Genomic DNA, 25,587 nt, shown 5'->3' on the forward strand with positions numbered 1-25,587 from the left:
CAGTCCTTCTGCCACATACTCCACACGGTCAAGTACCACAGTTGTGGAGCCTTTATCCGCCGGAAGGATTACAATAGAGCGGTCTGTTTTCAGCTGCTTAATGGCACGGGATTCAGCTGGGGTGATGTTGGGGTTGTCGGGATGTTGTTCAAGAAGGACTGGGAGGCAACACTGGATGTGAGGAATTCCTGAAATGTCTGCAAGGGATGGTTTTGGGGGAGGGGAGGAGGATCCCTTTGAGAAGGCGGTCGGAACTGTTCTAAACAAGGTTCAACACTGGGTCTAGTATTTGGGGGCTGTGTTTGGGTGGTGAAGTGATATTTCCAGTTGAGGTTCCGGGTGAAAGAGAGGAGATCTTTAACCAGGGCAGTGTGGTTGAATTTAGGTGTGGGGCTAAAGGTTAAGCCTTTTGATAGAACAGATGTCTCTTGAGGAGAGAGGGATCTGGATGAGAGGTTTAGAACTGAATTGGAGTTGGTGATATGTGGCATTTGACTGTGGTTATAGTTGAGATTTGGTCTGTGTGGGGTATGTGCTAGGATGGGGAGATTGAGTAGGGTGGCTGGGCTAGGTTTGTTGGCTATGAGGGGGGTTTGTTGACGGTTCTGTTGTGGTTGGTGTTTGTGAGGGATAGGGAGAGGGACCCCACTTCTTAGGTGTTGCACTAGCACTGTGGATAGTTTTTTCAGGTGGTGTGTGGCATGGGACTCAAGTTTGCGGCTGGCTTCTAGGATGATGTTCCTGAGTGTGTTCTCCAAGCAAGGGTTTGAGAGGTGGAGGACTTTGAAGAGAGATAGGAGCTGTTCGGAGTGGTGGTTACATGAAGTAGTGTAGAGATTCAGGACAAGTTGGGTAAGGGCTAAGGATTGAAGGTTCTGGAAGTCCAGGAGAGATTGGTGGAAGGAGGAATTGCACCCAGAGATGGGAACTTTTAAGGTAAGTCCTTTAGTGGTAATTCCAAAGGTTAAGCAGGAACGGAGGAAAAGTATGTGGGATTGCAGTTTGGCTACGGTAAATGCATGTTTCCGGAATGAATGTAAATAATGTGGTATAGGATTAGGGTACATAGTGGGTAACTGGTGGGTAGGAAAATTAAATAACTAAAGTTAGAATAGTAATCATAAGAAGGAATAAAACACGGAAGGAAGGGCGAGAAAGAAAGAAATTGTGTTGGTAACGTTAAATACCAAAGAAAGACCACCAAATAAGAAAAATACGGAAAAAGTTGACCAAACCAAGCAAGTATGTCCAGATCAGGGGAAAAAGAACACACGCTGCTCAAAAACAGAGATAGCGAGTAGCGAAAAAAAGATCGCGCGTGACGCAAAAAAGATCGTGCGTGCGCAAAAAAGTTCGCGCGTGCCGCAAAAAAGATCGTGCGTGCGCAAAAAAGTTCGCGCGTGCCGCAAAAAGGTTCTCGGGTGGCGCAGAAATGTTCCAAAAAATGTTTCCTGTGGCAGAGAAAGATAGGCAATGGCACAAAAATATCACCAGCAACACGAAATCAACGGAATTGGATGATACTGATAGGTGTAGAAGAGATTGTTGGCAGTGATTGTTGGCTGGAAAACAGCGAATAACGAACGTTAAAACTATGGAATCTCCAGCATAATTCTAGGGACCTAGGAACCTGCTACACTGTATGTGCCATTTGGCTTCTCCCACCCAACACCAGTCCCTCTGAACTGCGGAGATGGGAACTTGCACTCCAGTACATCCTTTCATCCCGCCATCCCCCTGGACTGAACCTACATTAAACAATCTCACTCCCATTTACTTTTCAATCTTCTCCTCTTTCCCTTTCCTCTTTAGCCATTCATGCATCTTTCCATCCTACATCTTTATACTATACACCTCTTTACTTCTGTATGCATCCTCTTTGGTTTGAAGCTGGCACAGTACCTGCAGTAGAATATCTTTGGCTTCCCTCTGACAACCATGCCTACATCCTTGCTACCTTCCCTGTTCTCCTTTCCCTGTTGCTTCATAACCTGGGTTGTGAGTAACTAAATCCACTTTCCCTTCTTCCCTTTCTTTCCCCTCTCTCCTCCCTGATGAAGGAACATTTATTCCGAAAGCTAGGAACTTAAATTTTTGGTTGTTTTTTGTGTTTCTATAGGCTGTACTGAGCTGAGGTAAGTACTGGCCAGCCCCTCTATCTCTTTGATAGTAAATATTAATTTTTTGTGCATCTAGGATACACTTATGATAATTACCTGCTCCTGCTGTTGTTTGATGTACTTTGTAAAAGCATCCCAACGTTCCCGGGAAGTAGACAATTTTTGAAATTCCTTCTCCACATCCTGCCTCATCTGTTCATCCAGAATTGCTAAAAATTTCCTTATGGCTTCTGGTGGACCCAGGATATCTTGTTCATCAATACATATCTCCATGAACTGTTGTTCAATGAAAGTTATAGCACGCCTAAAAATAAACAATGTCATTGGCACCTATAATAAATTTTCTTCGGAAATTTTTATTAATATTTTATAAAGTTATACTTTATTGATAACTAACAAATTTACAAAGATCTTGGCAGCATGGTCAGTATGATGTTGCATCCCCCTCTGGCCCGAATGCAATTAACACTGTAACATAGGAAGTTGCTCAATTTTTTCAGGAATGCTCCAAACGAATAGAGTGAATGAGTCATGAGGAAATTATTCAGTTTAGACTTGAAACTGCATGGACTACTGCTAAGATTCTTTAATTCTTATGATAACTTATTGAAAGTGGAAGCAGCAGAATACACACTATCTTTCTGCATGAAAGTCAATGAGATGTGATCCAAATTGGATATCTGCCTAGTATTAAACGAGTGAAAGCTGCTAATACTTGGAAATAAGCATGTACTGTTAACAATGAAAGACATTAATGAAAATACATATGAGAGGAATCCAAATCTCCTACTCACGAGTTGACAAGAGGTTTACAAATGTACTCCACTAATTACTCAAACTGCCTGTTTCTCAGCAAAAAATACCATTCGCGACTAAGCTATCCCAGAATATACTGCCACATGCCATAAGCAGCTAAAAATAAGAAACCTACTGGCAGAATAAAACCGTTTGCCAGACGGAGACTCGAACTCAGGACCTTTGCCTTTCGCAGGCAAGTGCTTTACCAAATGAGCTACGCCCCGTCGTCACAGCTTTACTTCTGCCAGTACCTCATCTCCTACCTTTGTAGAGCACTTGCCTGCGAAAGGCAAAGGTCCCTAGTTCGAGTCTCGATCTGCCAGGAAGTTTCATATCAGTGCACACTCCACTGCAGAGTGAAAATGTCATTCTGGAAACATCCCCCAGGCTGTGACTATGCCATGTCTCCGCAATACCCTTTCTTTCAGGAGTGCTAGTTCTGCAAGATACGCAGGAGAGCTTCTGTAAAATTTGGAAGGTAGGAGATGGGTACTGGCAGAGGTAAAGCTGTGATGATGAGGGGTGAGTCGTGCTTGGGTAGCTCAATTGGTAGAGCACTTGCGCACGAAAGGCAAAGGCCCTGAGTTCGAGTCTCGGTCCAGCACAAAGTTTTAATCTGCCAGGAAGTTTCATATTAGTGCACACTCTGCTGCAGATGAAAATGTCATTCCAGCTAAAAATAAGCTAAGTAGATTAATTTTTATGTTGGATTATCACGTACTGCAGATTGTGTTCTAATAGTAAATTAGTGGTATTCAATTTCTGAACAAGACTCTGAACATGAGCTTTCCATGACAGCTTACCATCCATCTTAGCGCCTAGGAAATTGGAATGTTCAGACTCACTAATCCTATGCCCATTATTTGAAATCAAAATATAAGTTTCAGTTGAATTGTGTTTTGGAAACTGAAAACTGAGTCATACTGTGATTTAGCATCAATTTATTTTCTACAAGCCATGATTTGTCTTTAACGGCATTATTTGATGCATCTTCTATGTTACATTCAACATCCTTCACTAGCAGTGGTCTCAGCACTGACCTGTGCGGCACCCTCTACTTAACTGTGTCCCAGTCAGACTCCATGTCATAGTAGTTCTCATTACTGTGGAGAGTGACCTTTTGCTTCAACTTTTAAGGTATGAGACTGTAGCGCACACAGGGCAGGGCCATTGATAGTCAGCCTTCCCAGCACAACACCTGTGTCATTCAGGTTGCTGGCCCTTAACTGATAAGTGGTCCATCTCGGAAGGCAGTTACACACCTTGTTAGAACATCGTGTGTTTGGGTTTGGTGCTGATTTCAAACAAACTATTTACAGGATTAATGCTAGCAGGCACCCCAAGGAACCATTAGTCATAGGCAGTATGCGCAGCCATTACAGCGGCACTGGTAGTGGGGATGAGCTTGCATCTGTGGGTCGCATGGCCATCAAGAGCCTGCGGGTACTCCTCTGGTGTAGTGTAGTTAAGCTGTGGTACAACCTCCAGTAACCAGTTGCAGTCACAGCTGTGCTCCAGACCACTTGAGCCAGACACTGTCAACAACCCCTGAGTTGGAGCATCTGCCAAGTCTGCAGCGCACTGTATAGCTCTGCTATGATGCCCAGCAGCTAATGGCAATCTTCCGGGGGACTCCATGCAACTGTGTACTTGTACTTCAGTGATTATTGTACCTAATTTTCTTTGGACTTTGGTGTGTACTTTCCTGATATCACTGACAATCACTTCTGTTGTTATTGTCTAATGCGGAACTTTACTTTTCTGTAGTGAGGCTGCAGTGAGTATAGATTCTTAAACTATCTGTAGAATCATCACTCATTTATGTACAGTTAAAGACTAGAGATCAAGCAAATGACACAAAAGTGAAGACAGTGATTATTGGTTTTTGGTTGTTTTCCACTATGCTGAAGGGTGGCCAGTGGTAGCTGATGCCCCAGTGGCTCATTGGATGTTAGTTTGACTTTTGGGCCATGAGGTGGCGGCTGGATCCCCTGTCAAATGAGTGTGGAGCAAAGCAGCCTCACAGCACATGATGACACTGTGTGGATGTCAACTCTTATGACTCACTGATTTGATGACTTGCCTGGCAGCACAGTCAGTATTTATGTGCTCCAAGGGGGGTTTGTTGTGATGTAGCTGCTACAAATGTCACATATGCTACATGCTGAAGTGTGTCTGGCTGTTAACTAGCTGGGGATTAATCGGCAGGTGGGTGGCACGGTGCAATTTTGTGACAACGTATTGCTGCAAGTGCTTCTTTACAGCGTCGAGTCCTGTAGCCTAGTCCCATGCTGTTACATTCCTCTCTTCTTTGAAAAATTCAGGACTCCAAATTCTTTCCATTTCTGTACTGGGAGCTAGTTAATTCTTTTTAGTTCTGATTGGACACATTTGAGTGGTCTTTGGTTCTCAACATCTATACAAGTTCTTCTGTAGTACTTAACAGCTAGAACAGATACTGACATACAGTTAAAACTTTCCACAGTTTATATGGTTTCAGTCATTGGCTGTCCCTGAAAATTAGCAGTAGACCTGCTAGTAAGTAGCAGGATAGCTGAGATGTGTAACCACAAGTACACTTTACAAATGGTCTCCCCTGCCAATTCCTATAGTTCTCTTCAATCTGTCCCACTGGATGGTTGGTTGGTTTGGAGTGAAAGGGACTGAACTGCAAGATCATCAGCCCTTCATCCATTAACTGCAGGTGTAGTCGTCAAAAGTAGGAGGTGAAAGGCAAATTGTGGAAAGCCTGTGTGTAGCCAACACAATAAAAAACAGAAGTAAAGCCAAGGAAAAAAGACAGCACAAACAAGTTGTTAAAAATCAGTGAAGAGAAGGCTTTAATGCCAAAAACACAAAATCGCTAAAGAGAAAGAAAAGGTGGAAACAGCAGAGGCTAGGCTGGGCCACCAGGAGAAGAGGGGGAGGGGGGGGGGGGGGGGGAAGAGAGGTGCCCCTGCAACCCCATAGGCAGTCAATGGCACCAAAAAGCCCTTCCTTAAAGGGATGGATAGAATCCACCTTTGCAGGAAACACCAAGCCAGCTGAGTTGGTGTTATCTGCTAGCACTATGGGGAGCTTATCAGGAAGATCAAGATGCAGTCTCAAAGCAGCCAAACTATTGCAGTCTATGAGCAAGTGGACCATTGCCGCGTGGGCTTGGTATCAGCAGCGAGGGAGATCCTCATGCTTGAGAATGTGACCATGGATCAGCCAAATGTGACCACTGTGGAGTCTACAGTGGACGGTGGATTCCCTGTAAGAAACAATCAGGGAAGAAAGCCACATGGTCATGGTCTCCTTTATTGTCCTCAGTTTGTTTGGGGATATCAGGGCACACCATTCTGAGTTCCAGACTTCCAGCTATCAATGACGTATAAATGAGCAAAGGTTCAGTTCTGGGACCCCCATTTCCAGAATTGGCATCCTGGTGGCCAGCTTGGCCAACCAGTCAGCTCGTTCATTTCCCGAAATCCCAACATGACGGGGTCCAAAGGAAAATAACTGGCCACTCAGCTTGATGGAGGTCAGAGACTAGATCCTGGATAGCTCCAACCAGTGGGTGTGGAGTGTAGCACTTGTCTATAGCCTGAAGGCTGCTAAGGGAGTCACCACAGAGTAGGATACTCTTGCCAGTGCAAGAACGAACATGGATAAGGATGAATTTAATGGCCATCAATTCAACAGCGAAGACACTGCAGCTGTGTGGGAGAGAGTGGAGTTCACTACACTGTGCATGTGTGTATGCAAAACCTCTTCATCCGTAAACTGTTGAACCATCAGTGAACACTGCTTCCCAACCAGGGTACTTCTCAATGACAGCCAAGAACAAGTGGCGAAAAATCATGGGGTCAGTGGAATATTTATTTATTTATTTATTTAACCTGGCAAGATTAGGGCCATCAGGCCCTCTCTTACATCTAACCAGGCATTCTACTTATTTTACAGTCATATGTTTCAGTAGGCATGTTAAACTACATCTAATACAAAAAGTGAGATAAACAATTAGAAAGGTACACCTCGAAAAATACATTATTGAAGAGAAAGATTTAAGATAGGAGTGCTGGCAGCAGGGAGTATGAAGGAGACTCATGGTGAAGGGAGGAGAAGAATAGAGAGACATGATGAAACATAATTAAGGAAAATATAAAGGAAAAGGAGACTGCGTGGCTAATAGAGATAGATGAAGAGGAAGGCATCTCAGCAGCAAGATAGGAGACGCTAGCTTTGCTATTTGACAGATGAGAGGATTGGCCTTGCACATTAATTTTGTGGAGAATTTTATGCGGATGATAGTAGGAAATGCTTCAACTTCTTCTTAAAAGCAACAGGAGATTGAATTTTCCTCAAGGTAAGGGGCAATTTGTTCCAGAGGCGGACAGTGGCAACTGAGAAGGAGTTTGCAAAAGTTTTTGTTTTGTGAGTGGGCACAGTTAGGATACCAGATAAGAGTGACCTCGTGTTTCGATTATGATGGCATGACAGGTTTTTAATCTCTGAAGCTAGGTACTGGGGTGCTTGCGCGATGAGGAGTCGGTGAAGTAGACATAGAGTGTGGTAGTCACGCAGTTTGTCCGGCCGCAGCCACCCTAGCTCGGAGTATGAAGCACTAACATGATCATATCGGCGAATGTTGCAGGTGTAACGCACACAGGCATTCATGGTTAGCTCTAGCCGTCTTTTGTTTTCACTACTCATGCCTTGTTGAATTACATCACAATAGTGGAGGTTCGGTAGAACGAGTGCTTGCACGAGCTGGTGTTTCAAGTCCTGTGGGAATACGTTCCGAAACTTTTTGAGAGCATAGAGACAAGCAGACGTCTTTCGGCACACTGCGACTGTATTCTCCGCCCAGTTGAGATGCTCGTCCAAAGTTACACCCAAGTTCTTCACTGTTTTCTGATATGGTATTGGAGTACCTTCGAGCAGAATAGGAGGTAGCCGTTCGCGGAAATCTGAACTTATTAATTTCTGATGGGCTATTAAGATTACTTGCGTCTTTTTTGCATTTAATTTAAGCCCCAGGTTTTTCGCCCATGTCACTACTGAAGACAGATCATCATTCATCAGAGCGATAGCAGTGTTTACGTCTTCAGGTCTGACGCTTAGGTAGAGCTGGAGGTCGTCGGCATAGAAATGATGTTTACAGGAGGACAAAACCGACGAAATATCGTTGACATATAAAGAAAAACAAAAGTGGTCCTAGGACTGATCCTTGTGGCACTCCCGAAGAAACATGTTTCCAGGAAGATTTTTCATTTGCGCAGACAACACATTGCTGTCTGTCTTTTAAGTAGCTTTCAAACCATCTCATTGCACTATCAGAGAGATTAAGCTGTTGCATTTTTCTGAGTAATATGTCAAAGTTAACAGTGTCAAAAGCTTTGCTGAAGTCCAGTAGCGTCAATATTGTTGCCTTTCGTTGTCGATGGCATATTTCAGGTCATCAGTTACTTTAATTAGAGCAGTGTTTGTGCTGTGATGTTTACGGAAACCGGATTGAAATTTGTCATATAAACTGAATTCATGCAAGTGTTCAGTGATTTGGTCATGAACAATATATTCCAGTGCTTTGGAAACAGCAGGCAGTATGCTAATTGGTCGGTAATCACTAGGCAGTTGCGGGTTTTCGACCTTAGGGATGGGTCGAATTATGCTTCTTTTCCATGCAGTGGGGTATATTCCGTTCACGAGGGAAAAATTAAATATGTCAGTTAAGACAGGTACTAAGATATCGGCAACATTCTTAATCATGGTTATACCGATACTGTCGTTGCCTATTGCATCAGAAGAGATTCTCATTATTGCTTTTCTTGCCGTATTTGTTGTTACATGTTTTAGATGGAAGGTATCGTTGTTAGTTATCCTGTTTGGGGATTCTTGTGGACGGTAATTATCAGCCGTGCTGGTATTCAGAGGTGCAGAGTAGAATTCATTTAATTCGTTAGCTGACACATGAAAAGTAGTTTCCGATTTTGCCTTTCCGACCCCCAAGCTACGGAGATTCTTCCATAGAGTCGTGGGTGTCAGATCGCTGCATACAAGGGAGCGAGCGTGCCTGATTTTGGCATTGCGAATGCATTGTTTCACTCTGTTCCGTAGCTTTCTATATTCTTCAAAACGTTCGGGTTTCGGATCTGCCTTGAAACGCCTGTGGGCAGCATCCCTATTAGTCATCATTTGACGTAAATTCAGCTGTCAGCCATGGAGCAGGAGATTTTCTTACACGGACTGTGCGCACAGGTGCATGTTTGTCATAGAGGGCAGTGAGTTTATCACCAAGTTCATTAATTTTGCCGTCGATTGTAGGTTCTCTGATTATTTGATGCCATGAGATTTCTGAGCAATCGGCTGTTAGAGCGTCAAGGTCAATACGTTTCATGTTCCTACAAGTTATGTAACGCGATTTGATCCTTGGGGGCTGCACAGAGTAGGCCAGGAATATTACATCATGTAGGACCAAAGGAGACTTCGAGGCAAATCTGAGGTCAGGGCACAAGCCATGGGGGCAGAAGCTATGTTCCCCCGACCAGAGGCGACAGTGGAGGAAGTTACAGTTCCGAACACTGGAGGTGTTCAGTGATTGTAACCTCACTCTGTGCCACGGTTGAGGGAGGTGGAGTTTCCTTCCAGGGAAAAGGACACATTAGTTGGAATGCTCAGGGAAGCTATGAATGCATCTAGCATAATTCAGTTGCGGTTGTTGGTGCCTGATAGGTAATGGAGAGACTCCAGCCTCGACTAACAGGCTGTTCACAGGGCTAGTTTGTAAGGCTCCTGTCCCAAGCTAGACCTCATATTGATGAATGAGGTCCACTTTGTGGAATGCACTTCCTTGACTCTTGTGCAGAAAGGAGTGCAGTATTCTGCTGCATCCATTTTCAATAAGCTACCACAAGAACTCAAAAGTCTTAGCAGTAGCCCAAACTCTTTTAAGTCTAAACTGAAGAGTTTCCTCATGGCTCACTCCTTCTATTCTGTCGAGGAGCTCCTGGAAGCGCTAAAAAATTAAGCTAATTCCAGTGTTACATTGTTGATTTATCTTTATTTAAACTTACGACTTGTCACCTGAATATGTTTTTTTATATTTAATTTTATCTGTTTCTAATATCGTGTTATAATTTCATGTATTGACTCGTTCCATGACCATGGAGACTTCTCCTTAATTTGGTCCCATGGAACAATAATTAAATAAATAAATAAAAGACTCTCATCATCAATATAGAATCAGGGCTTTCTACAGCAGCAAAAGGGTAGAGCAATCTGCATCACAGCTAGTGTTACTGAGGCAGCAAAGTGTAATGAGGTATCACCAGCACCTTCGCTTAAGTTGGTGATGGTGGTGAAGCCACGTCAGCCAGGAATCTAAGACTAGTCCCAGAAATCGGTGCGCCTGAACTATAAGAAGTAATTGATCATCTAGGTAAAGCTCTGGATGTGGGTGGGCAGTACAACAGCAACAGAAGTGCATGACATGAGTCTTGGCAGCTGAAAACCAAAAGCCCATGACAAGACTTTCATATGGCATCTTGTACGCAACTCTCAGCAAAACCATACTACAGGAGCAATAATTACAACAAAAATTGTCAGCATATAAGGAGGGCAATACTTAAGACCCCAAAACCACTGCTAGACCATTGATGGCCACCAGAAATGCAGGGACACTCAGTACAGAGCCCTGCTGAACCTCATTCTCATGAATATGGGGAGCTTTGGGTGAAGCATCCACTACAAACTGGAGAATACAGTGTGGCAGGAAGTTCTTGACAAAAACTGGGAGTGTACCCCGGGCACCCCACTCATGTAACATAGTAAGGATGTGGCGATGCTACATTGTGTCTTAAGACTCCTGTAGGTCTAAAAAGACAGCAATGAGGTGCTGACAATGTGCAAAGACCATCCGGGTGATGGACTCGAGGTGAACCAAATTATCAGCAGTGGAGAAGCCTTTGCGAAAACTGCGCTGAGATGCAGCCAAAAGGCCCAGAGAATCAAGTAGCCAACACAGCTGCTTGCTCACCATTCTTTCAACCAACATACAGAGAACATCAGTAAGGCTGATAACTGGTCATCTGGAAGAGGTTCTTACTGTTTCAGTACTGGAATTATTGTGCTTTCTCACCACTGAGATGGGAACTCACGCTCATTCCAGATCTGATTAAAGAGGGCAAGGAGGTGGTACTGACAATCCACTGAGAGATGTTTCAGCATGTGGTTGTTAATGCAGGTCCGGCCCTTGGGCAGTATCAGGGCAATGGGCTAGGGCACTGGAAAGTTCCCATTCACTGAATCGAGCATTATATGACTCCAGGTGGCAGATATCAAAGGACATGCACATTCGTTCCTCCCGTTGTTTTATGAGCCAAAAGGTGGAGTGGCAGTTCTTAGATGCAGATGTGTGAGTGTAATGCTCAGCAAAATGCTTGGCAACAGCATCTGGATCTGTATAAATGGCACCATATAAGGAAATACTTGGTATGCCTGTAGGGGACTGGAAGCCGTAGAGTCATCTGATCTTTGCCCATCTCTGTGATGGAGAGGTATGTGATTCAATGGTGGAAACATTTGGTTCCCAGGAGTCTTGCTTTCATCATTTTATGAGGTAGCAAACACGGGCACGGAGCCGTTTAAAGGCAATAAAGTGCTCCATTGAAGGGTGCCACTTATGGCATTGGGGAGCCTGCCTACGATCTCTAATGGCTGCAATGCACTCTCGGCTCCATCAGAGTACCATCTTCCAACAGAGACGGAGAAGAGGGGAACCCTGAGGAAGAGGGGGTGTCTTGGTTGGCTGCCAAAAGAATGGCTGCTGTTGTGTGCTGAACACCCACATCGATACTGCCTTGCATTGGAGAGCTACGGATGACACTAGAGGTGAACCGATACCAGTCAGCATTACAAAGAACCCATCTGGACAAATAGAAGACCAGGACTACGAAAGGAGAAATCAACGGCCAAATAAGTTCTGTGTGAACCACTGAAGTGTGTGGGGGAATCACAGTTCAAGATGCAAACAACAAGTTTTGCCAGTAAAGTTTCAATGTCTTTATCATGACCAGTGACTATTCTTCCACCACACAAAAGGGTTATGGGTGTTGAAGTCACACAAGACTAGAAATGGGGAGGGGGCAGAGACAGTTATGCAGACAGTACATCCTGGGACGACATCGTTGGGAGGGGGTAAACATTATAGATAGTAAAATCCTATTTTTCTGTACCTGAACAGCCCATCAGTCTAAGTTGGCCTACAGCTTATCGTCAGATTGCAGAAGAAGATCACGGTGAAAGATGACGTCCTGGACTATATTGAGACTCTTGTGGAGAGTGACAGTCATAGGAATGTCACCTAACTTTTCACAATAGAGCAGCACCTGTGACTGGGCAGGAGATGACGTTTCAATGAAGATGGAACTGCTCTTCATGTAAGAGAAGACTGCAAATTCCCCGTATTTGTCCTCAATGTTAACCACAAAAAATAAAGGCTTTGTGGCCAAAAAGGTGTCCCCATCAGCCCTCGTACATACCAGATAGTGGGGGGAGAGGGGAGGGGGCAGGGAGGATTTTGCTCTTTGTTTTTAGTCCTGCCTTCCTCCAACAGCACAGCAAGAAAAAAGGAAAGCACTGGGGTAGTACTTTGTTGCTCTGTATGAGGCCTTTCCATTTGGAGTTGCTTCCATTAAAGTTGCTTCCATTAAAGTTGCTTCCATTAAAGTTGCTTCCATTAAAGTTGCTTCCATTAAAGTTGCTTCCATTAAAGTTGCTTCCATTAAAGTTGCTTCCATTAAAGTTGCTTCCATTAAAGTTGCTTCCATTAAAGTTGCTTCCATTAAAGTTGCTTCATGTGTGAACTATCCGCCATGGTGCCATCCAGTCTGAATGGGGGCCCTCCCATGGGTGACAGCCAGCCACAGCAATGGCTACCTGGCCTGTAATCCATTGTTGGGAGTCCCCATGCCCCAGTCATGACAGGGACATACTCCATGACATATGTGGGGAGTGTGCAATGCAGGCACCAACAGTGTGACCCCTGCACGATAAGGGGCTACTATCATGCAGGTGCATGATGACACCCCCCACCCCCCACTCCCCAACAAGATGGATAGTGTGCTGGGTTTTGGGCCTACTACAACAGGAAGGAAGGGTGAGTTGAAGGGCACAGAGGCAGTGCATACACCACAGTGGGTGACCTTCCCTGCGTGACAAGCACTTCTGTACAATTTGGAAAAGATGGCAGGTTAAACCGAATGATGGGGTCCATATAATTATTAATGGGAGGCAAAGATAGTGCCGAGAGTGAGACTAGAAATCAAGACCAAATTCATAAAGCAGGTTCTGCACCAAAGGGACCATCTAATGGAAAGTCAGAGGAGGGAAGAGAGAGAAGTGTAGGTCTGCAGCATAAACCAATTCTGCAAAGGCTAGGGCCCTGTGGTAGCCAAGCACTTACTCACCAAAAAGTGGTGAGGGACCTGGAGGGTCTCTCACTGGAAAGTCACAACATTCTTACAGTATATCTCTTTGACTTGTATTAGGAATCCAGGAGGCCCCTTACAACAGTACTCCCAGTAACATAACAAAACTATGTACCCATATAGCAGAAATGCTGACTTACACTCCATCCTGTATTTTCCATTGTTTGAAAACTAGGTACCCAGTCTTTTCAAAGTATTATCGTCTTAGAATTGGAGCCCAGCTCATCAAAGTAGTTATCCCATTCCCCAAATGACATTACCCTAGTAGCTTAAGGATACACGGTACTTTTCCGGCTCAATATTATGTAAAAATCATCACCTATTTCTTTCAGGCACTGTTTATAAAGTATATGTTTTACAGATTTTTTGTTGATGTCAGGTAATGCAGCACACTTTGTAAACAAATTAGAAGTATTTTGAATATTTTTGAACCTGCTTAGTGTTATCAAAAAACTTACAAAGAAATTGATGCAATTTATTTTTTTCGAAATGCTTCCTCAAACTGAGGTACCATTTAATCCAATATTGAGACCAAATTTTTACCAGATATGCATGACATGATGGTTGTGGTACTAGACCTATTTAATTCCACATATTATGTATACTACAAGGATAAAAAAATATCACATCTTACATTGCAATTTTTATAATTTTTTTCCTAATAAAAATGTTATTTTTTTCTATAATTTAATCGATTCTGCAATAAAGCTTAGGTCTACTACATAAGTATGGACTATTGCAGGTTATAGCAATGCTTTATAAACTTGAGGAAATATTTGTACCTGAATTCTGAAAAATACAACTTGTGGGAAATTGCAAATGAAGATGTGAGTCCAATTAAACTGTGCCTCCGAACATTCCTGAAACACAGTCTTCATCCTGCAGCATTTCATCATCTTCCAAAGCTTCCTCTTGGCATTCCTTTTAACACTTCTTGCTTCTTTGGTAACTTGAAGAGTGAATCTTTCAGCTTCATGCTCCCGTTGTCTGTCACACGCAAGCAATTGGTCGTCCATATTAGAGCCACATTTTATGCCTAAATTTCTCAGGACTTCCAACCTTCCTATCACTCAATCATTGAAACATATCACTGTATCTAGTATGCCAACTTTTAATGAATTTAATCCGACAAAAACATTCTTGGGTAATCTTTCCCATAAGCAATGGACGAAACTTTCATTTGTATTTTGAGTGTCCCCATGAAGACATTTACTAAGCAAAACAGGGACACTCAGGTCTCTAAAAATTGGTTTTATTTCATTCATATAGGCTCAGGAAGAGAATGCTCATGATGGTATATTTGATCACTTTCTTTTGCTCTTTGGTAAAGACACCAAGAATCTGCAGAGCCCATGAACAGGTGGTCATCTGTAGACAACTTATGAAAGTAGGTGGCACATATAGCTTTTCTCATTGCTGTAAAATCATTCAGAGGTGCAGATCGTCTATTGGTCAGTTTATAATTACTCTGAAGGAGGTCCATTTCAGTTTCTGTCAATCTGCCTTGGTCAGACAGAGATTTCCCATCAGATATCAACCTTCCTTTCATTTCTCTTTGTAGCTTCCTCAATCTAGCACCCATCCTCTTTTGCACATGTCCACAACACTACAGTTTTGTTACCAAGGTATCACCGTAAAGACTGAACTCATTAATTTTATTGAAAGCTTTAGAGTCCCCATTGCCTAGGTATTTCGTATATCTAATGTTATAAATGGGCACCAACCTCTGAAATATGTTTGGAGCTCCATCACACTCCATACCTCCATTGTAACCATTATAATTCTTGGAACACTGATGTTCAATATGTCCTTCAGTGTTACCATGGCAGGTTTGGCAGTACTCAGATAAGTACTCAACATCTACAACTTTTCCATTCTCCAGAGAACACCTTAGAACACCTTTCAAGGAATGATGCCCTCGACATTGCCATGTCCCATCAAGTGCAACAGCAATGTCCCTGGTTCCACTAATATTTACAGTTTCTTCTACTGCACATTTCGTAGATGCTTTAGACACAGCCGTCAAAGCACCTAAAGGTACTTTTATGTACTTGCTTAACCTACTGGGAGGAGGAGGAGGAGAAAGGTCCATCAAATCACAAAGTGTTTGAGCAGCCTTTTTTCCTTTTCCTATTGCAAGCATTGCATGCACTAACTTCAAATTCATATCATATGAATTATGCACAATGTTCACAGGGTCAGCGATGCCATCCATGTCTTTCTGTATAACGAAGGGGTTTACAGAAGCAAAAGTCTGGTTTTCATCTAAACGTGACACTATTAGATATTGAGGCGCAACAGGAAGAGACACTGAGGCAGGAGCCTCATTTCACTTTCATTTATGTGAAATACTCTGAGAAATAAAATTAGATACGCATTAATTAACCTCAGTTTCAAGGATGAACAATGAAAGAAGTTTTATGGGAAGTACATCACACAATCAAGGCATTTTTACATTGGAGACAGTCATCTTTGCTGAATTGGAAAGCAGAGAAATGGAGAGTATATGCAGACAGACCCATATGTTACTATGAGAATTCTGAGCCCAAATGCATATCTACTGGACTACCTGAACTCAGGAAAGGTGAAAGGACCGTATTGCTATCAAGATCTTACAAGTTTTACACATAGTCTTATTCCAACGAACATGCTCTGTGATATTTACGAGATACAATAACCTACTCTCATGGGAGCTGCAAAACGGAGTAGAGATTAGAAAATTCAAGTATGTTTATTGTAATAGTTATAAAACTGGTAGTGTAAAATTGCCAGGAAACAAATTTTCAAAAGTGTATTTTATGTGAGTGGTTAAATGCTTAGAAAACACTGAAATATAGTAGTCTGAACAAGCATTAATTTTTGATTAAGTGGAATGATTTTGCTGAAAGTGGGTGTAAATGATAAGAAACAATAAGTGACACGGTGTATTCTGAAGATACACACGGTTAAATTTTGAGGTAATAAAGGAGCACGACTGTCCATTCGACTCGTGAATATTGAATTACACTGATCCCAGAGCAATGGAGGTGATTTGCTAACTGATTACTGTGTGATGTCCTGCATATAGTATAGACTGATGTGCAATTTTATATGCGAGTACAGAATGTATAGTGATACCTCATTATTATTATTATTATTATTATTATTATTATTATTATTATTATTATTATTATTATTATTATTGTTATGTACAATTATGTGCATGACGTTTAAGTTTGTCATATGCTGTTTAAGTGACACTTTGCATATTAGTCAATAAATGTCTTAGCTAGAGGACGTGTTCAATGATTTTCAGGGAGAAATCAGGGAACAGTGTTAGTTGACTACAAGTACGGGGATGAGAAGAATGCCAAGAGGGAAACTGTCATGCAGAGCAAGCAGATGTCATATTACACCAAAGGAGTGCAGGAAGGTGGCGGGAGTTACTGGGGGGGGGGGGGGGGGGGGAGACATTATTCAGTACGCACCAATGTGGGGACTGTAACTGATGCAAGCAGGCGATGAACCAGATGGAAGAAAGTGTCAACAAGCAGTAAGCAAGCGTTTAATATTCACACACAATATGGAACCACATGAACTCAACACACATCAACGAAATATGACAGTTAAATGACAAGGTCGTCGTTTGATTGAGGATAGGATGAATTACTGGAGCGACAATTTTACAAACTCTTAAGAGCAACATTCACTTAGAGTACAAAGAGTACTGTGCCTGGAATTACAATGTGAAGAAAGTAATTGACCTCAGCACTGCCCAACCTCCTCTCCTCCCAAGTAAAATATACAATGTGAATTTACACATACTTACATAAGCAAGTAATGAGCAAAAAAATTTTGTGTACTAGAAAGTTACGTACAATGATCTAAGAAAATCCCAACATCAACAAATAATTAATGTAGAGTAATGAAATTTTGGGAATACATTTAACACATTTAAGTGATTAACGTTGCACGTTCACAGAGTAATGTAGGCATAAGAAAAGAATTGCAAATGTGAAATACTGGTACTTCAATAACAAGTATAACCACAAGAAAGTTGAGTGCAAGCATGCAAATGTGCATCCATTGTGTCGTACAGATGCCAGATGTCAGTTTGTGGGATACCTGCTGCACTTGGATGGTCAAGTCAGGGGTGGTTCATGTTAGTTGGAGATGACACCAGAATAGTTATGCAATGATGTCCCATTAGTGCTCAATTGGAGACATATCTGGTGATCAAACAGACCAAGGCAACATGTCGACACCCCGTAGAGCATGTTGCCTTGGTCTGGCTGTATGTGGCCAAGCATTATCCTGTTGGAAAATACTCCTGGATTATTGTTCATGAACGCCAACACAACAGGTCAAATCACCAGAATGATGAACAGATTTGAAAGTCAGGGTGTGTGGGATAACCACAAGACTGCTCCTACTGTCATATGAAATCACATACCACACTATGACTTCATGTGTAGGTCCAGTGTGTCTAGCAAGCAGAGAGGTTGGTTGCAGGCCCTCAACTGGCCTCCTAACCAACAAATGGCTGCCACTGGCAGCTTTCATCAGGAAACACAACAGACCTTCACCTTGCCCTCCAATGAGCTCTCACTTGATACCACTGAAATTGTAAATGGCAATGGTTTGGGGTCAGTGGAATGCACCCTACAGGGCATTTGGCCCAGAACTATCCTAGAAGGAACAGATTTGTAAGAGTTGATTCTGTCACTTTGGTGCCAACTGTTATTCGAATTGTTGCTACAGACACAGTACAATGCACCACAGACATACACCAAACATGACAGTCTTCCCTATTGGTAGTGCCACATGGCCATCTGGAGCCCAGTGTTTTTGCTACCATATCTGCTTGTGACCAGTGCTGCCAGCAATCTTGTACAGAGGTAACATTCCTGCCAAGTCTTTCTGCAATATTGTAGAAGGAACATCTAGCATATTATAGCCCTATTACACAAACTCATTCAAACGTAGTGAGCTGTCGATAAAGGCATCTTCGTCATCTTAAAAGCACTCTCAACTCACTATTTCTAGTCTCAAAAGTAATTAACACTCATGGCTGTTACAATGTGCATTTAACACAAAAGTGATTCACATCCTCATAGTGGCATTACTAGAATAATTCTTATATGACTGATGCGAAATGTGAATAGACTTTGTCTTTCAGATGCAGAAACATGCCTGCTAACTTATGTTTATCTCGCAAAACTCCTTCTTGCTGCTGGGACTTTTTCTCTGTCATTGTATTTATGTTTTTATTGGGCAGATGTACGTTATGTAGAAAAGGAGATACAAAAATTAACGTTTGTGCAACTAACTCATTTTCATTACAGGAAGATATTTTAAGTTTATCCGCAGAATACTGAAACACTTATGGATTAAGTTTCATGATCTGATCGAGATGTTGCTAACAATGAGTGCATGGTACTAGAGGTCATGCTGTCCACCTACATTGGCTAACATTGCCAGAAATGCCAACGCCACAGGTCATGCTATCATCATCCCATTCCCCTGCCGACTCATTGGTTGAAGCCCTCCCGGTACTGGTTTCCCCATCTGGTCTCTTCCCAGCATATAGCGGGAAGATATAGCAGCAGAATCATGGAGGAAGAATTTCTGAGACTCAGTACTCAATCATCTGTAAATACCAACCCCCTTGCAGTTGACAAACAAGCAGGAAAGAAGAGCTAGTGCAACAGAAAGAAAACCTTTGTCTCATCTGTGCTGGCAGCATTTTAAAGTCCTCAGGCAGCAAAACTATTTAATTATACAGTGGTCCCAAGACATGAAACGAGCATCCTTTAGCTGCAACATTAACAATATATGTTAAACAATTTTTAACTTAGCTTGACTGATAAACAAATAAAACTTCTTACAAATCGCTCACTCTCTTGCAGTCTAGTTTTGTTGACAGACAGACATATTTTTGCGTACTAGCACAAAGTGAATTATTATTAGGAAGAAGCAGCATTAGCAATTCAAGTAAATCAGATGATCGCATCATTATTGACTTACCCATACTATGAATAACAGACTAGTTAAATTCTGTAGCCCTGAAGTACCAACACCAACAAAGAGAAGAGCCTAACAGGACGTTCCCTGCTATGAAGAGGCAGACAATGAGATAAGAGGTGAAACTTGAATCATCTTTCAGATGTCTATTAGCCATCATACAGAATAGCTATCACTGAGCTCCCAACAACAGTCCGCAAGTTCAAACGGATGTAGGCTGCAGTACTTATGCAAAGACAAAGTGGCTTGCACATGATATACTAGTGTGAAGAGCTGCATCAAATCAGTCCTGGGACTGAAGACGACAACGACAACAGGCAATTAAAAATGAGAGCTTTGTAATGCTATTTGATAAAATGGGGAACTGTTACAAACAGCAAAACTGTGCAATAAACTTACTTGATAGAGCTGTGGAGTCTGTCACCTGGAAATGACACTTTCTTTGCTTGCCCATCTCCTCCAGATATAAGCGTCAGGTACTCGGCAACTGCAGACCTCGCTGATGCATCTAACTTGCGTGCTGCTCCATCACATACCCAACAATGGACACCTCTTCGTCCAGAGAAAACCCATAATAGGTGTTTAAAACCAAAGTCATCTGAAATGAGGTACTTCATAGTTAAAGCCATTATAAAGGTATTAATTTCTGATATGCAAATTTTTGGAAACGGAATAATACCTCTAAGGGCAGCATCTAACACCTTGCAAGCAACACTCATAAATCGCCAGCATTTAATGCAGACATCTGCACCACTGCAGCATGAACGCACTTCATCATAATCAGTCATATCAATATCAAACACAAGTTCTTTTTCCAGTGGTTGAAAAAGTGAAACTGAGCGATGATCTTTAGGCCTGGAAAAGAATGTAGCACGCATTGAAATGACGAGCACATATAAAAATATATATTTTTTGTAATATTAAAGTTATTACTTACAATATGACAGATATTACGGATAAAACATCTGAAAATGTGGAAAATTACAAACAGAAGACAAATGAGAAAAACAGGTAGTTTTCTTTAGCCTGACCAGATTAGTCCTTCCAGCCCCCTCTCTTACTTTTAACTAGGAACTAAACAGCAAAAATTATTACAAAATGTTCTCAATTTTGATCTGTGAATAAATATGAATACAAATAATAATGCCAGACAAGAGGAATAAAATAATAATAATTTGATCATCACTTTTCAAACAACGTTTAATATCATCAGAAACAGAAGGATAATGACAGGGAAGGTGATTAAAATGATAGTGGTAGTACCTGCTGAGAAAGAACAGACTTTCAGAAGAGGTCAAGTAAGGAGGGCTGGGTTGACTAGAATGAGATGGATACACTTATGTGGAAGAGATAGCTATTGTGTTAGAGGGTATACCATTAACTATTGTATGAAGTTGGAAAGGTGTGTAACTTCTCTTGAAATTTGAAGGAAGGTAATTCCAGAGTCAGGTTCCTGATAACAGAAAACCACTTTTAGAAGATAGCTGTATTGCATAGCGATACGGAGATGATTCTGCTGTCCAGACAGTAATATTAGTGTTGAAGATAAATACGAGGAATTACAATGATTGAAAATTTTGTAAAGCAGAGGGCATAATGGTTTCTATGCTTATATTCATGTAGCCATGTTATTATATTCATATAGCCATGTTAACTGTTCGTAGACAGGAGTGATTGGGTCACAAATGCATTGCACAGACACACACACACACACACGCACACACACACACACACACACGCACACACACACACACACACACATTGCTAGTTCCATCAGGTGTGAGCTACCATACAAATGTCCAAAGCAACTAAGCATATGATGAACATTTGAAAAACAAACATGCACTTGAAATGTTAATAATGTATACAGAACAGAAAGACACAGCTAGGTTAAGAGTTACAGTCAATGTACAACAAGAAGAGGCAAGTAAAACAATGAGCCTAGCTCCAAAATTCAATGAAGAAACAGAAAGTGAAACGGTGAGTTCATACCATATCACTAAGGAGGACGCAGAATTTAAAAACACGTGTCCCAGACTATGTTAATGCAGAACCTGGTAAATAGGGTGGAACACTGATGAAATTGCAAACCATTACCTGTCATATGCCATCACAGCAGATTGTCAATTATGTTAGCATATTCACAGGAGTAATTATATGCGTAATTGTAATGACAATGCACAGGTAATCATAAAATGCCAAGTGGAAAGGCTGCCACCTAAGGTATTTTACCCTAAACAACCTGCACTACAACCTACATTTTGAAAAAGGAAAAAAAAGGTGTATCAAGATTTTTCAAGTTCATATAAAATTGTAAACAATACATATGGAGTACATGGAATTGTTATATTTATAGATCAATAGCTCAAACTGTTGCACAGTAACAGTATGTACCTATGCTGCAACACCAATTTTACTATCTACATCTACATCCATACTCCGCAAGCCACCTGACTGTGTGTGGCGGAGGGTACATTGATTACCTCTATCGGTTCTCCCTTCTATTCCAGTGTTGTATTGTTCGTGGAAAGAAAGATTGTCGGTATGCTGCTGTGTGGGCTCTAATCTCTCTGATTTTATCCTCATGGTCTCTTTGCAAGATATACGGAGAAGGGAGCAATATACCGCTTGACTCCTTGGTGAAGGTATGTTCTTGAAACTTCAACAAAAGCCCTTACCAAGCTACTGAGCATCTCTCTTGCAGAGTCTTCCACTGGAGTTTATCTATCATCTCCGTAACGCTTTCGCGATTACTAAATGATCCTGTAATGAAGTGCGCTGCTCTCCATTGGATCTTCTCTATCTCTTCTATCAACCCTATCTGGTACGGACCCCACACTGGCGAGCAGTATTCAAGCAGTGAACGAACAAGTGTACTGTAACCTACTTCCTTTGTTTCAGCACTGCATTTCCTTAGAATTCTTCCAATGAATCTCAGTCTGGCATCTGCTTTACCCACGACTAATTTTATATGGTCATTCCATTTTAAATAATTCCTAATGCCTATTCCCAGATAATTTGTGGAATTAACTGCTTTCAGTTGCTGAGCTGCTATTTTGCAACTAAATGATAAAGGATCTTTCTTTCTATGTATTCGCAGCACATTACACTTGTCTACATTAAGATTCAATTGCCATTCCCTGGACCATGTGTCAATTCGTTGCAGATCCTCCTGCATTTCAGTACAATTTTCCATTGTTACAACCTCTTGATATACTAAAGTATCATCTGTAAAAAGCCTCAGTGAACTTCCGATGTTATCCACAAGGTCATTTATATATATTGTGGATAGCAATGGTCCTATGACACTCCCCTGCGGCACACCTGAAATCACTCTTACTTCGGAAGACTTCTCTCCATTGATAATGACATGCTGTGTTCTGTTATCTAAGAACTCTTCAATCCAATCACACAATTGGTCTGATAGTCCATATGCTCTTACTTTGTTCTTTAACGACTGTGGGATACCGTATAAAATGCCTTGTGGAAGGCAAGAAACACGGCATCTACCTGGGAGCCCGTGTCTATGACCCTCTGAGTCTCATGGACGAATAGCGCGAGCTGGGTTTCACACGATCATCTTTTTTGAAACCCATGCTGATTCCTACAGAGTAGATTTCTAGTCTCCAGAAAAGTCATTATACTCTGTGTTCCAAAATTCTACAACTGATCAATGTTTGAGATATAGGTCTATAGTTCTGCGTATCGGATGTCCCTTCTTGAAAACGTGGATGACCTGTACCCTTTTCCAATCTTTTGGAACGCTACACTCTTTTAGAGACCTACGGTACACGGCTGCAAGAAGGGGGCAAGTTCCTTCACGTACTCTGTGTAAAATCGAACTGGTATCCCATCAGGTCCAGCGGCCTTTCCTCTTTTGAGCGATTTTAACTGTTTTTCTATCCCTCTATCATCTATTTCGATGTCTACCGTTTTGTCATCTGTGCAACAATCTAGAGAAGGAATTACAGTGAAGTCTTCCTCTGTGAAACAGCTTTGGAAAAAGGCATTTAGTATTTCGGCCTTCAGTCTGTCATCCTCTGTTTCAGTACCATTTTCGTCACAGAGTATCTGGACATTTTCATGGATTAGTTTTATGATGAATTGAAATGACTGTTCACACATAAATAATAGTTCAATGTCCACATGCAGTGTAGCCTGCCAGTAGTCAATCATAAAGGTGACTGATACTGTCTTGGGACAGATCATTCAACACATCTGACCTGTTCACATAACTCTGTAAGAGTTGTGGGCGGAAGAGTTGCAGAAGTCGCTTACCCATGATTTGTTTGATAGAAAACAAGTCTGGTGATAGTGCTGTTAGGGAAGCAGTTGCACTTCTAGCAGAGCATACTGACTTTGACATGCAGTGTGTGAGTGAGCATTAACCTGTTGGAACAACTGAACTGGTTGCACTACATTCTGCATGTACTGAGCACAGGTCATCCACATGGTTGGTTGGTTGGTTTGTGGGGGTTAAAGGGATCAGACTGCTACGGTGATCGGTCATCCACATGAACGACAACTACTTGCACATAGGCAGAATCTGCTTTTATTGCTGAAGAAAATGGCATGCCATTCAATTCTCACGGTGATCCTCAAAGACACCAGTTGAACCATGCACATCAACACTGGGGCATAAGTGGAAGACAGTGTAGAAGTGTGTGTGCTCAGCCTCACTTATAGCAACTGTTTTACAACAGCTTGTGTTGTCACTTACAGGTACATAAATGCTCTTTTCTGTGCTGTACAAACTATGTGATCTGCCACTTTACAATACGACACTCTTGGCAAGCATTTGTGCTGCATGGATGTCCATATTTTGCGGGGTGAGAAGGTTCATGTGTCCACTATTGCCAGCAGTGTTGCACAACTGATGTACTTTTAACTTAAGTGGTATTGTTTGAAACGATCAAAGGCCACAATTTGATTCCTCTCGAACTCATCAAGTTGGTAGTAAGAAACAAAACTGTGTGTCCATGAGACGATTCCTTCTTGCTTCACACTTCTGCATTCCACTGAGCCTTTTGTCTAAGGTTATTCCCCATGGATTAGTTTTATGATGAATTCCAATGACTGTTCACACATAAATAATAGTTCAATGTCCACATGACTATATGCTGACCCTTTGTAAGTTAGTACACTTGCCTCCCTCCCTCTATCCCTCTCTTAATACAGAATTCTATTAGTAATTGCTATGCACCAGCTTTTACGCATTACAAACATGAAATTATTCTACAAAATAAAAAGAGAAACTTATTCTGTTTGTTTTGCCATCTATCAGATATTTTATATCATTGGGAAAGTGATCAAAAATTATGGTGGCAACATGTGTACCCCATTTTATGGCAAGGAAAACCTTAATATGGGGTAATGAATGTTAACTATCAACATAATTCCAGAATCAATTTTTCACACTGCAGCAGAGTGTGCGTTGATCTGACACTTTTTGGCAGACTAAAACTGGTGTGCTACACTGAGACTCAAACTCAGGACCTTTGCTTTTCGGATGCAAGTGTTCCACTGACTGAGTTATCCAAGTGCTCCTTTCTTCTACATGGCACAGAACCACAAAAATATGTTAATTTGCTGATGTGTCTCTGCCCACAAAGCTCAATAATTCAAACTGCAAATGTGGCTAAAGTTAGTTGTTATAGGAGCTCCAAAATGTGCTTCTTAGCTTCAGTTACGTTCAATATGTACGCCTAAAAATTTTGAAGCTTCCCACTTAGTTATTATCTCCCCCCCCCCCCCCCCCCCCCTTGGGATACACTTGCCATTGGTGTAGTATCTCTAAATGTGCAAAACTGAATATGTTGTGTCTTTTTTTGAAATTGAGAGTCAGACCATTCATAGAAAAGCACTCAATAATTTCTTTAGAAATATTATTTACTATTTCTTCTGTTGCAGTATGTATGTTTGGATTCTATATCAACATGGTTACTCTGCAAATCACACTTGCCGACCCTGGCAGAGGATTCATCAAACTACCTTCACAATAATTCCCCATTATTCCACTCTTGAACAGTGCACAGAAAAAACACCTATATCTTTCTGTGCAAGCTCTCATTTCCCTTACTTTATTATGATGATCGTTTCTCCCTATGTAGGTCAGTGTCAATGAAATATGTTGTCATTCAGAGGAGAAAGTTGGTGACTGGAATTTCATGAGCATATAACACTGCAACAAGAAA

General features: G+C 41.7%; 1 protein-coding gene across 1 annotated transcript in view; it reads right to left on the reverse strand.

The window, feature by feature from the left end:
• The window catches only part of LOC126280889 (DNA primase small subunit), a 104,732-nt gene that overhangs the window by 38,483 nt on the left and 40,662 nt on the right, over positions 1-25,587 (reverse strand). The window contains exons 3-5 of the mRNA XM_049979802.1: positions 20,073-20,248; positions 19,793-19,991; positions 2,217-2,424 (exon numbers count right to left, since the gene is read on the reverse strand). Of these exons, the coding sequence (XP_049835759.1) occupies positions 2,217-2,424; positions 19,793-19,991; positions 20,073-20,248 (583 nt within the window). The remainder of the gene's footprint in view (positions 1-2,216; positions 2,425-19,792; positions 19,992-20,072; positions 20,249-25,587) is intronic.

This window comes from Schistocerca gregaria, chromosome 1 (assembly GCF_023897955.1).
Source record: "Schistocerca gregaria isolate iqSchGreg1 chromosome 1, iqSchGreg1.2, whole genome shotgun sequence".
NCBI lineage: Eukaryota > Metazoa > Arthropoda > Insecta > Orthoptera > Acrididae > Schistocerca > Schistocerca gregaria.